Raw genomic sequence first — 13,939 nt, forward strand, 5'->3', positions numbered from 1 at the left:
GAGATCAGACAATTATGTCAAATATGTTTAATTTTTTTCAAAATAACTGATGGCAAAATAAAATATTTACATCATGTCATACCGTGTAAACATGTAACATCACTGTACAAAGAAATATACATGCAAAATAAAGCAAAAAATTTAACTAAAACAATAAAGGAAAATAATACACAAACAATGATATGAGGTTGGTACGAATACACATCCAGTTTCGAAGTCAGTTGTTTTCTTTTAAAAAGTTTCTGTACAACTTTACAAAAAAACCCAAAAAACAAACAAACAAAAAAAAAAAAAAAAGAAAAAACAAAAAGAAAAAAAAAAGAATAAATAGGATACAGTGGAAGCCACAAAGCTCAAAATCTCAAAACTAACCCAAGCTAGGTTATGGCTTAACACCCATATATCTAACTCTTGTGGGATGTCAGCTTTGTTTCCTTAAACATGGCATTTCACACAAACATAGATGACAACACACCCACATGAACTCAGTGATGCACAGAAAACCATCTCTGTCTTTTTAAATATCTCACACTAATATTACTTCAACCTTAAAAACAGTTACTATGACAATTACATTACATGTCCAATTCTCCTCATCTGACTGCTACTTGCTGAATGTATTCTTCACCAAAGACCACAAGATTAATTTGTTCATTTCACAGAAAGAAGTAAAAAAACAGATTTGAAAATTCTAAAAAGTAGTGAAGTGTTGAGACTGATCTGGGGAAAGTCAAACTTTGGCATTTTAAATATAATAATAATGATAATAATTTTAAAAAGTGTCACTCTACTTCTTAACCAGTTTGACATTTGGGATACTAATCTCTCTCTCTCTCTCTCTTCATTTTTTTCTTTTTAACAATCCTTAAAACTGACTAGTCTTGACTAAATTCCATGCTAATCCTCATCTTAAACTAATAATGACAGTGTGGTACAACACACCCGCCCATGCCCACCCAGAACCCCCAATCACACAAACAAAACCATAAAGCTCGCCGTACTATGTGCTTTTTCTATATATTTATTACAGTTACAACAGAGGTCCTCATAAATAGTTGCATAAAATGTTAAAGCCACAACATTGCACATGATATGAAAGAAAACAAAATCCCAAATGAGTGCATTTACAGTATTTCATCCTGCTGTATACTGCTTGACAATTGGGTCAGCAAGCTGGGCACCAACCCAAAGTTCTTTTCTGGGGGGACAGTGACTACTGCCCCAAACTGAAGACCCGCACAGTGGTATACCACCATTTAGGAAGGAGGGGGGAAAAAAGGATGAGAGGAGAGGGAAAAAAATTACAGACTGAAGGCAGGTAACAGTCTATATACAAGTAAGGCCTACATTTTATCAGAGCAAAACGATTCATTCTATTTGTATGCAAAATCTTTTGAGGTTGGATGCACTTAAAAGCAGAGTCTGATCTCAGTGCACTGCTACGTGAGATACATACAGGCGAGGCAACTGGAAAGCTCTAGGACCAAGTGAAAACCAGATGTTATAAATGGAGGCTGTACCAATGGGCAGCCATTTTGGTGAGTCTTCTCCAGGCATGATCTGATTTTTGTTTAACACCAGTGCTTTAAACATAGGCATTTCTTCCTTGAATAAATCTTGAAAACGGTAGCTAAGTTCACTTGCAAAATTCAACTCTTGTTTATTAAAAAAACTATTTTTTTTTTGCAGAAACCTGAATAAAATACTGTTGCTGTATCGCTTGTGACTGCTTTTTGCAGAGTACAGTGCTATTGTCCTCCACCCCCGTGAAGTCTGCATCTCCAGTCCCCCGCGCCGCCCCGCGCGGGTCCCTGTGGAATGCATTTGCACACGAACATTCACTAGCAGCTGGTTGGCTTGGGGTTTGCTTTCCTCAAAATTCAAGTCAACAGCTGATTGGCAGGAGGAGTCTATCTCCAGTCTGATTGATTGGCAGGAGGAGTCCATCTCCAGTCTGATTGATTGGCAGGTGAAAGAGAATGAGAGAGAACTTCAAGCAAGTCCAACTCTTGGCAAGAGCCTGCTCTGTAAGAAGTTTTTAATGCTACGGATGGGTCGAACATCATTCTGGTGTTTTCGCCGCTCAATGAACGAAGTCAGTCTGGATATATCAATGCTCTCAGCACTTTTGCCATTCCCCAGCTGCAGCCATTGCTCCTGGAGGGCCAGTGCAGCCGAGGGACGCTTAGCTGGGTCATCCTGAAGTAGGAAGCATACAAAATCTTTGGCCTTCTGGCTAACTCCTTTGAAGTAGTCATCTGGGAAACTAAAGTCTAAGCGGCAAATATTCAGGCAAGTTTCCTCTACGCTTTCATCCAGGAAAGGAGAGACGCCACTAAGAAGGACATAAGTGAGCACTCCAATGCTCCAAACATCTGAAGTGAGTGAAACAGGATTTCCAAGAATAATTTCAGGAGCTGCAAACTCTGGGTTTCCAAGTAACTGGTGGATATAATACGTGGTATTGAGCTGGACTGCATCTCCAAAGTCAGCCAGTTTTATTGTTGGCTTAGTGGAACTCTGGTCCACCAAAATATTTTCAGGCTAGAAAACATAAAAGCAAAAGTTAAAATGTCTTTTTTCAAGTCAGTCTAAGACACATTTAATGCTCCAACTTAACTGCTTCCTAGCAAGTGTGGTCAGCCCTAGAACATAAATAGCTGCCCGCTATAAGGATCACTGCAAAAGGCCAGCTCTGCAAAGCTCTGAGGCAGTCTTAACAAGGCTTCCCCTGACCAACCAGCAGGTGGGTTCTTGCCTATTGTAACATGCAATGCATCTGCTTTAGCTGTTGTAGCTGCTGGCACTACATTTTTTGCAGGAAATATAGCTCTGCCAGTTAATACTTCAGTTATTCATGACAGCAGCTTTGCAAAGCTTCACAGGAACTGTGTTTCAAAACTTAAGCTTAAGGAACAACAATTATGAATAGAGGGTGAATGAAGCAACTGTTCCATTTGTTTTACATCGGAGACAACAAAACCCTTGCATTTAGACTGGAAGACTGTAAATATTTGCATGATGCTTTCAACAGAATCCAGCTTTATTTGGAAACTCTTTCATGTAATGCAGCTGTACAGATGGAAGACAAACCCTGTTAGGAGACTATGGCAGCAGAAGATCCTGTTGGATGCATATGACTTCAAGAGAGCTGCCCCATTACTGGTGAGCTGAAAGTGGACTGATTTCTACAGTTCTATTTCTAAAGCTACTGCTGCTGTAGCTCTAATCTCTGCTAAGTAAGAGCAACTTACCTACAACTAGTTTTTAATTAATTCATCTGTATGTGAGACCAGAAAAAGTACTGGTGAACTCTTTATAGCACACTAGAAAAAATTTAATGGTATGAAGACCCAAACTGGTTCTGCTTGGAAAACAGAAGTACATGGAGGGAAGAGACTCGGGCTTTTTGCCTTTTCTCACCATGACCCCATCTGGCTAAAAAGACCCTGCTTACAAAGATGACTTGTCAATGCTAAAATTATTATTCATATACAGGCGGAAAAAAAAAAGTGTAAGGAGTAAGTTTTTAATTAATATTTACATTGAGACCTTCTCACATAGTTTTTTTAACTACAATGCATTAAACCCTTGTGGCTCAAGTAACACACAAAGGGAAGAACAAAGGCCCAAAGAAGCACCATTCATTTAGGTATTACAGCCCTCAAAGTGCAAAGATGAGAAACATTTTTGCAACAAAAGAAAAAAAGCAGTCTCTTTCACAATAAACTCGATGCTTCTTGGGAAAGAAATGGATTTCTGGTGCAAGTTTATCAGAAATTAAATAAATACATGAATAAATAAATAACCAAGCAAAATTTCCTGTTAGCAATTGTTTCCAGCACAAAGGGCCACAATGGGCAAGCGAGCTGTAAGGAGAAAGATTAGGGAATTGAGAGTTTCTGCTTTGCTGCTTGAGTGACCTAAAGCATTTAGGAATGGAGCCCCAAGCCATTGGGGAGTCTTTTATGACCCTCAAAGCATTTCACAGTTCTCTCAGATGCAAGTTTTCTAGGAGAGGGAGATTTTTATGCCCAGAATCCCATTAGCACCTCACCTTTAGGTCCAAATGTGCTATTCTGCAGTTATGAAGATACTGCACAGCTTCCAGAATCTCTCCCAGGTAGAGTCTGATCTTCCCTTCTGTGAGGTTTCCCCATCGCACGACATAGTCCAGAAGGCGACCCTGGTCAGCCCTGTTGGAATTACAAGGGTTGTATTTTGGATTAATCCATGCATCAGAACTGAAAAAACCTCAAGAGGCTACACACTACAGCAGTAACTATAGTCTGCAAAACTTACAACACATGGGATATGAAGAGGAGATATCATATCTAGCTACCAGATCACAACATTCCTAATTCACTTTTGTGGCCATTTGATACAAAAATACTGTTGACTCTTCAGACTAAGATAATCATCCACATGTATATTTAATATCTCTATTTGCTCCCTTCTGAATATTAAGCTCAACATTTTAGTAATGCCATTAGACAACTGCAGTATTTTACTTAGGTACTTTCAAACTGCTACAAAATTTTAGAGCACCTTATTCATTAACCACCATAAATGCCCCAGAAAGTCAGCTGTAAAGTTGCATTTTACAGGTAATTTAAAATGCACACACATTTCTAACACTAGTATGTAGTTGGTGGAGGTCTCAAAGGTATCAAGAAGGCCAATGAGCTGGGGATGCTGGAGATTCTGCATGACTCCAAGTTCATGGGTAACCTGGTCTCGCTTCATCAACTTCTTATTCACAAACTTAGTGGCTACTGCTCGCTTGGTTCCCTTCTGGTCACACTTCTTAACGACAGAAAATCTGCCCCTGGAACACAACAATGAAAGGAAAGATTTAACCAAGAGATGCAATAAGGACATACTTTTACTTGAAAGATATACTCCAAAAGATCTAATTTTAATCTTGAATAAGTTGCCCTTACAGAGAAGGTTCTGGGCATGAGAATTTTCAGTGCATGCGTCTAATACAAATTGTGACTGTAGAAACTAGACAGATATCTGTCATATCACACTTGCAGACAACCTGTCAGAGTAATAACCAGCTTTCAAAGGTCATTATAAAGTTGGCAAACTGCATATTCTACATGAGTTATTTTGCCCATTTTCAGACTCCTTCTGTCTGTAGTTTTCATTCCCTAAATAAGGAGGTTGAGGAGAACTTCACTACAGAAGCACTGTCAGTCACTGTAAGGGATGCTTAAAAAATAAATCTCTTCATCAACAATACCCCTTCAGCCTAATTGAATTCTGTTTCTGTAGTGCCTAGTGCCATCTAGTGCTGGTAAAAGTTTTACTTCCTCACTTCTATTAAATCCAACAAAATTCTGGACTTTTAGGCTCATACATTAAGTATTTATCAAGGAGAATTTAATTTTTGAAAGAGAAGTGAGTATTTTGACACAGACAGCTTTGAAGATCAGCATACAGAACGCACCTGCCAAGCTCAGCCACTTCACTATAGTGGGAATCAAAGTTGTCTTTCCAGATTACCATGATCCCATCACTTCCAGGACCTAAACAAACAAACAAAAAAGAGAAGGACAGGATGTCCAAGATTTAATACACTCAGATCTCTTGGCTATAAGGGGAATCACCCCATCTTATTAATCCCCGTATGACACACAAGGTGGCAGGAGGACAAACTGGATTATACACCAGGGCAGCCTAGCCAATGCAGTAGAACCAATTCTATAGTGGAAACAATTTAGGTTACAGTGGGAACTGTCTGTACAGGAATGAGTAACCTTAGCAAGCTGAGGGAAACAGTGAAAAGAAAAGACATCTTACATTATACCTCATAATCAATAATACACCTGCCACTGGAAAAAGAAGTGGCCAGGCTGTGTAGCAGCTACCTTAGAGAGCAACTCTTATTTTTCAGGAAACACTAGTATAAAGACCAAAATTTCCCTTTCAGCCTTTTCTATATATATTGCAACACACTGATCCAAGGGCTTAGCTGCTGTCTGTCTTGGGTCAGTGAGCAGGAAGTGCCTGAAATAATCATCACCTCAATACATTGTCAGTAAGGCACTTACTGCGGCTACCCACAGGCAGAGCTCAAAGTGGCACCACTAAACATAAACACCCAAAAATTTCAGATGAGATTTGGAGGGTTTAAAATTCCAAGAAAGCAGCAAAGGTCTTTGAAAAAAAGGGAAGAAAGACTGTATTTTGAAGAGGTTTGGGACAAATCCCCGTATCAGCTGAGAAACTTCATGTCTTGGGGTTTTTTATGTGAGTCAGTTTGAGATAGACATTCTGCTAAAATCTATTAACTAATTCTCACCAGTGGAAAAATATATGGGCCTCACAATAGACTAAAGGACCCAGATGGCATCAATTGTTATGAGCTGTTTTGTAAGAAAATTTTTGATCCTGCTGTCTATATTTACCCTGTTTCTAAAATGGAGAATTATGAATGCTTAGGAGAAGAATAAGTGAATGTATGAACACACTCCAAAATGTATCCCTATGTCATCAAACACATCAAGTAAAAATCTTTTTTTCCCTTTGCTGTCTGCCCCCAAAACACAGGCATTTTTTTATCTTTGCATGTTTCCTTTTTATTCCTCACAAACATTCAGGTTACCTTGCTTCAGGTACTGAAATAGCTCAACTGTAGATCAGTGATGCAAAGACAAGAACTAGTTGTATGTTCTTGTAAAAATTGTGGCTTAACAGTTCAAGCAAAGGAGAAAAATAAATTACAAAGTAATGCTACTCTTTTCTTATCTGTATACACTTAAGAAATTATGTTAGCATGGCAGCATTCACTGAGACTAAGCTAAGAATGCTGATGATAAAATATGATTTTATCAGTGTGTTCGAATGCACGTTGACAGTACTGTGGAATGTGTGTATGAACCTCTAATCCGTTACATCCTAAAACTGCATCTATTCCTGCTGAAACAGGCACTATATGACAGATAAAAAGGCTCGTTATCAATACTCCTTTAACAAAGGGGTGCCCAGGAGCTGAGCTTTTCTTTTTACTGTTCTATGGGTACCAGGCACATCAGCTGTGTCTAGGCTTTAGAAGAAGGCAGAGCCAGGCCTACCTAAAACTCGTAGACTGGCGGAGGATGAAACTGAACCCATGTCGTTTGCAGCTATGCATGTGTAGATACCATCGTCTTCCGCAGTGACGCCTACGATTTTCAGCGACGCCTCTCCCAGGTCACTGCAAACACAACGGCAGCTGTTAACTTTACAGTAACTGCACAGACCTTAGGCTGTGAAAATCAGACAAAGTTAGGTTGATATTCTTCATACTTCTTATTCTCCAGCTCTTAGCTCTCTCTGAACATAGTAAAACACATCTCAGAAGCATCCACCAGAACCTGAGCACTTTGTGTTCATCCAGTATCTTGCAAGTCCTACAAAACACTAGAAAAACATCCTAACTGACACTCTGTCTCACCATGTCTCAGGCTCTACTGTTGAAAAAATCAAGTGCTTCCCCTGTTTCTTCCTGCTTCCTTTACCTACTTCAAGTTTTCAGAGGCCATATTGAGACAAATATCCATCCTTGTTCTTTCTGAAAGCTTCGTTTCCATCCATGACTTCCAGGGGGTGTCAGCTGATCTGTCATTTGTGCTTTCAGAGCATTCAGCCCTTGTAAGAGCCCTTCAACATAAAAGGCACACTTCACCACAGCTCTAGAGATCTCAGAATCTGGGAGAATGAGGATGGAAGGAAACTAGAAAGGACTTAAGTTTACACTCTGCTCCAGGGCAGAGACAGCATTAAGCTAGGTAATACCAGAGCAGAAAACTCTGCAGGCTCTTCCTTAATCTTTCTCACAGGTCAACCACCCTTTTTGTTTGATGCTTTGCCTTTAAATGTCTGCTTAAATTTTCCTCTATGCAGTAAATTTCTAGTAGTCTTTTGACTATCTGCCATGGATATGAACAACAGATAATTTAATTTGCAAGTCTCTTACAAATGTGAATACTTGGCAAGTCCTCCCTACAGTTTTCACCTCTAGGCTCAAACCAATACTAACAACTAGTGTGTTGTTTTTTCACAATAATGCATATTTTCAAGATCTTTTATCAGACTTTCCTTTGGGTTCATCTCAGCTGCTGCAAGTCATTTTACTGACTGACCCAAACCTATTTGCAATGTCTTCACCACACAATTTCAGGGAAAAAAAAAAAGGTAAATTTTAGGAAACATAGGAAGATGACACCCTTCCCAGACTCAAAGAACATTTCAGGATTATTTCTAAAGATCTGTCAGCCACAGCCAAGATTATTCACTGGATATAATACTGTAATGAGTAACAGTGAATTAAACCTAGCAAATTTAACTCTTACACATCTCACAACAGCCCTGGATGCAGTAGTAAAGCTGCCACATTGCCTTTGTCTTTCCATTAAAAAGAAACAAAAAACCCAATGAAAAGAAAAAGCAGGAGCACCAGAAGTAAAGAACAGTATAACATGTCATTAAGTTTTCACAAAAGAGCCCTTCATTCTGAATTAAGAGTATAATTCATAAATGTGACATTTCTTCACACTGAAGTTACTCATTAAACTACATTTTCTGTGTGTAAAAGATGCTTTTTCAGAAAAAAAAATTAACCTGCAGCTTCCTATTCCAAAATAACAAAGTCTCCTGAAAAATTTCTCCTGATGTTTGAGTTACCAGTTATTCTGTTATGTTCTATCATAGCAAAGCTAAAACCAGAGAAAAGTGTTAATATCCACGCTTCAACAATCAAGTGTGATGTTGTCACATCAACAGGAAGCAGAGGCTTCTTTGCAAAACACAGTAGTGTGATCTGAAAGTCACTGATGGAAAGAAGGGACTGGCAGGGTCTGTCACAGTACTGGCATGTCACAACACACTGGTCTGTTTCAATGACCAGGTCAGTGTGACAGACCACAATGGTTTCTGCAATAGCTAATGAGAAAGAGCAGATTAATTTTATTTTGTTTTTAAAAATCAACTGATTATAACATTTTGTTACCTTAGCCATATGCAGAAGTTACACAACATTTCTGGAAAATCTCAGTGATGATACGTTTCTGTCTGAGAGCAACCCTATCCTCATGCCTCAAAGCCAAACGCTGTCCCACACCAGGGGTGCAAATTAAGAAAGTCACAGTTTGAGCAGTTCCTGTTGACCATGGCACAAATTACCTGTAGGAAATGCTGTGATGACCGTCATTGCTCAGTGTATTGTGATCAGGACCTTTCCAAGTAACTGAAGCCTTGGGGCGACCACAGACTTTACACCTAAGCACGATGGTCTCTCCTGTCTCACATGTTACCTCACTCAATGGAATTATAAACTCTGGGGGAACTGGAAAAAGAGAAGTAATGGCATTAGGTAAACTTAAGTAAATACATTTAATTTCTATTCCTTGCACTGTTTTCTATTAGATGAAGCAGTACTTTAGATTCCCAAGGTGTATTTATCCCCTGCCCTTGGAGCACACCCATGGTTAGGCCCCTTGCTGGGGCTCTAGAGAGCCAGTAAATTTTTCTCTACGTGAACTTGGACACAACACTACTGCTGTGCCACAGATAACTCTGAAGCCTACCATGGTGAACCAAACACCCAGTTTATGCTAAGTGAGGAAAGTTTACACTGAAAAGTATTTAAGGATGTGCTCAGTTAGGCTATCTTTATATCCAGGCAAATTTGCAAAAAACACTTCATCCTCTGAAGCACTGTAGTGCTTTCCCTTTTCCACAGGTGAAACTCAAAAACTTTGTTTCTGTCTATTAAACTAAAAGCCCAGTTTGGCTCTGACCCCAGTGGGCCACCATCTTTGTCCTGATCTGCTTCTGCAGTGGAGAGGTCCTGAAGGTTCCCTAGGGTGCAAGATTGAAAATAAAGCAGCTCCAACTCCTGGCCTTGTTACTTTGCAAATTCAGCAAGGCCCCACTTCCATGCAGAACACATCATATGGTCTTTGTGTTTTATGTTGTTTTGAACTTGTGAACAAAAAAGTATTTCCTGCATCTTAAAAAAGAAATATGACTTATTTCATTTTACCTTATCTAAAAAGAGCCCATATATATTTTTGTAGAAAGCACACAATTCCTGACATAATTCATATCAAGTAAATAATGTTTTAATCAAATTTATTGACTGAAAATTTTAAAAATTAAAGCAACTTACCATCATAAATGTAATTGGGGTTGAGAAGCTGGAAAGGAGAAATTAAAGAATTAATGTCCTGATAATCTTATAATAACTTAAAGAATGGTAGAAAACCAAGCACAGAGATGGATTAAAGTTAGCTGTACCTACAGAATCCAAGAAACATCTAAATACCTCAATTTCTGCACCACTCTATTCTTTTTCAGGTATCTTTTTTTTGTATGATGCTTTCAGGTTCGAAAGTTCTAATTTCCAGATTTTCTGTTTCCAGATTTGGCAGAAACTGTCCACTAAAGCCACTGCTGCCTTTAATTCCTTCCTGTGAAATTCTGACAGAAGCTACTTTTAAAGAAATCCCAACCCAACTTCTTTTGGAAGTGACACCTTTGAAGACTTACTTTTACAGAAACCTTGTTGGCAAGTCCTTCTCGGGATTTCCGATAACCATTTTCTAGCTTGCCTTCCCTTTTGCCGTCTTTATCTTTTTTCTCAGATTTCTTCCTTAATCGGAGTGCTGTGTGCCAAGACGTTGACTTCCTGAACACAGAACACGAAACTCTGATCAATTCTTTTCAACTCCCTGTTATGACCTATACTATCTACTTTCACGTGCCATTGGAAAAGTATGTCAAAATGTTATTTCTATGTATTAAAGTGTAAAATGAAATACATTAGGTATTCCATAAGGAATGCCACCTTGGCTAAAACTGTGAACAAGCTAGTAATGTAGTCTGAAGTTCAGTATTCCTTGAAATCATTGCTCGAATGGTAAACTTTCTATATGAAAATGCAAACTGGCAATCCAACGGAGCGACTAACAGTATGAAGCCCATACCAAATGCAGCCCCACAAAAGCTTTACACAAAATTCAAACTGAACTTGAATTTTGGATACAATTTCTTCCATTGCAGAGATGAGAGAGTTGTTCCTAGCATACAGTAATTTTCAACAGGTTTGTGGCTTAAAGCAGATATCTAGGAACTCTGAAATCTTGTTTTATTTGAACAAACATTCCCTGTTTTCCCAGACAAAAGTGTCTAGACTGGCAACTCATTCTATCAAATAAACAAGTTAAAATAAATGATTTCTGCTCTTAGATAAGGCATTCTTTTCCCAGAAGACTAGGCTATTGAAACACTTTAATAAAGAATATGTGCTTCTGGGATCTTTTTCACTAGCTTTATTTTGATGGTTGCTAAAGGACCTCTCCAGTACTTGTTCTGCTTGTTGCTCATTTATTTCTCCATGATCACATGAATTTTTGGCCTTAAAGGTTTAAAGTCTTCTCTAAATTGGATGTTTTCTTCCTTCCTCCCCCTTCTACTCACACCCAGGCACTCACTTGATGGTTCCATCAGGGTTGTCAATGATGATTGCACTGGTATGCCCCAAGACATAGCCGGGAATCCAGCCCTCGGCTGCGGGGCACTGATCGGTGGCGGCTCTGAACACCAAAAACATGTTCTGTTGGTTGCTGGCTAGAATCTGCACGACCTCTCCTTGGTAGACATTTATCTCATCCTCCTTCACTGCCGTGTAATCGTGTGTCACCAGCATGGTGGAGATATTGCTACTGCTGCTACTTTCACTCTGCAAGCATCAGTCAGAAGCAGAGAGAGCAGGAGGGAAAAAAAGAGAATCAAGTTTAAAACTCATGAAGAAGACAGGCTGTTCTTGGACTGCTACATTACCTACCTAATCCAATTGGTTTAAACTGTAGTCAAAGAAATGAGCAATGTTTTCTCTTGTACAGCTGCCTGTGTCTGTTTATCTTTGTGCATTAGTCTGATATTTGAACATCTTTTTGTAGTGCTGCTCAACAAATTTATTCCCAATACAGTTACTCAATATAATTTCCATTAACTAGGAGTCACTTTATTCATAAATCTCAACTTGTCTTCCTTTCAGGCTCCGACACTGAACCTTGCATCTTCATCAGGCATCAAAACTACAGTACAAGCATGTAAGACAGTTTTTCATGATCTTGTAAGTTCAGTTTCCAAATCATAGTCATTAGCTCATAATCACTGGAAACTCCAACAATGAAAAATACATGTAGTCTTTCCTAGCACTACTGTCAGATCTCAGACACTGCCCTTGTGCACACAAAACATGACAAGCTACAAAAGAACAAAACAGGGTTTTGACAGCATCTCTCAAAAACCACAAGATTTATCTCTGCTTGCATCTGTATGATCAGATTTATTCTTTTAAATGCAAAGAATGAAGTAAATTACTGAAATAAGAAATTATTAATTTGACAGTCAAAATAGACCCACTAAACTGTAAGAATCCCTTCTAATGGATTAGTAACTAAGATAGCTGAGCGTTGTTACCTGTTTATCATACACTTTCAACTACTGTTCATGATTTTGTTCATTTCCCCAGCAAGCATTTGTGGAAAGCTAATTATGGCTGAGAAGGTGTACATTCAAAATCATATTACTTGAAGAACAAAAAGCCTACTGCTGACAACAAACCTACTGGAAATTATTATTTTTTTAAAAGTAAGACTTACTTTGTCCATTTGCATCTATTCCTTATACAAGGTTTAATAAATGGAAATGTGAAAACTATTATCAGATTACAACCTACTCCCGCAATAATTATTTCTTTCTTGAAACAAGTTTAAACCAAGGTGAATGGCCTATTAATGATGTGGCATGAAATGTGTGTGTGTGTGTGTGTGTGTGTGTGTGTCTGCCTTTTGTCTCTGTTCTTACTTCAGACTGTTTCAGGTCACTCAGTGCCAGAGAGGGCTCACTATTGCTCAGTAGAAGCTGAGCTGAAGAAGGAAATGAGTACCCATGTCCTGGGTACCCCTATTGCTTATAGAGCAGAACCACACTAGTGCCACTCATGTGCTAGTAGCCACTGGAAAGCTTGGTACACAGGATTAAAACAGCATCTTTTTTTTTTTCTCAAAACTGTCAAATATTTCTCAAATATTGAGGAGATACAGAGGGGTTCAGTTAACAGCCTGGTGCACTGGGAGCCCTGAACACTGCGTTCTCTTGCAATCTGCTAAAGGCCTTGAATAAGTCACTCCATCCCTCTGTGCCTGTGCTTCCCTAAGGACTCTGGCTGAGAAACCAAGACATTTGGAGTGGAACAGCCTCAGATTACTAATTTCATAGCATGTTTAACACCCTGATGCTTGGAGTGCCAGTGACTCTGTACATTTTATTCTAGCTGGACTGTTATATTCAAATCAGTGACTCAAAGCTTCTTTTTTGCCATATTAGAATGATGAAGCATATGCTACCTAAGTGAGAAAGATCTCACTGTGGATTTTAACTCTACTAAAGGATATTGACATTAATTTCAGATGCTGTATTTCCAGTGGGAGAACTAATTTTTTTCTCTATTTAGAAGATGGCCTGCATGGCCTTTTGTATTAGTAAGTCCTTTCCATGATTCAGGCAAACTGAAAACAGCTGAACCCAAGAAATTAAGTCTCATTTTCAGTCATTATTTAAATTAGGATGACAACTTGCTACACTCTTTGACCTAGATGAAAAACAACTCTATTCAAAAAAGCAGCTTTTGTTGACTCCTCCTGTTAAGACTTTCAGGGAAAAATGAAGGAAAGTTGCAGTATCAACCTAAGCCTCAAACCTTGCCCCACACATTATTCCTGAACATACTGTTTCTTAGGATGCAGCAGAATTTCTCTAACTGCAAGACTGACCTTTCTATAACATAACAATTCTTTCTGACATTTAAGTCTTGTAGGATCATAATAAACTCTGAATATTTCTTATGTTCAATGGGGACAGTTAAATCTGTTAAATAAAC

The 13,939-nt window shown here is 38.7% G+C and overlaps 1 protein-coding gene across 1 annotated transcript in view; it reads right to left on the bottom strand.

Moving 5' to 3' along the window:
* Window positions 1-1,005: 1,005 nt before the first annotated feature.
* Window positions 1,006-13,939, bottom strand: part of TRIO (trio Rho guanine nucleotide exchange factor) — a 244,215-nt gene continuing 231,281 nt past the window's right edge. The window contains 9 exon segments of the mRNA XM_036378951.2: window positions 1,006-2,544; window positions 4,058-4,196; window positions 4,628-4,828; window positions 5,456-5,534; window positions 7,083-7,204; window positions 9,172-9,334; window positions 10,160-10,187; window positions 10,540-10,678; window positions 11,484-11,731. Of these exon segments, the coding sequence (XP_036234844.1) occupies window positions 1,993-2,544; window positions 4,058-4,196; window positions 4,628-4,828; window positions 5,456-5,534; window positions 7,083-7,204; window positions 9,172-9,334; window positions 10,160-10,187; window positions 10,540-10,678; window positions 11,484-11,731 (1,671 nt within the window). The 3' untranslated portion in view covers window positions 1,006-1,992.

This window comes from Molothrus ater, chromosome 1, assembly GCF_012460135.2.
Source record: "Molothrus ater isolate BHLD 08-10-18 breed brown headed cowbird chromosome 1, BPBGC_Mater_1.1, whole genome shotgun sequence".
In the NCBI taxonomy this organism is placed as follows: domain Eukaryota; kingdom Metazoa; phylum Chordata; class Aves; order Passeriformes; family Icteridae; genus Molothrus; species Molothrus ater.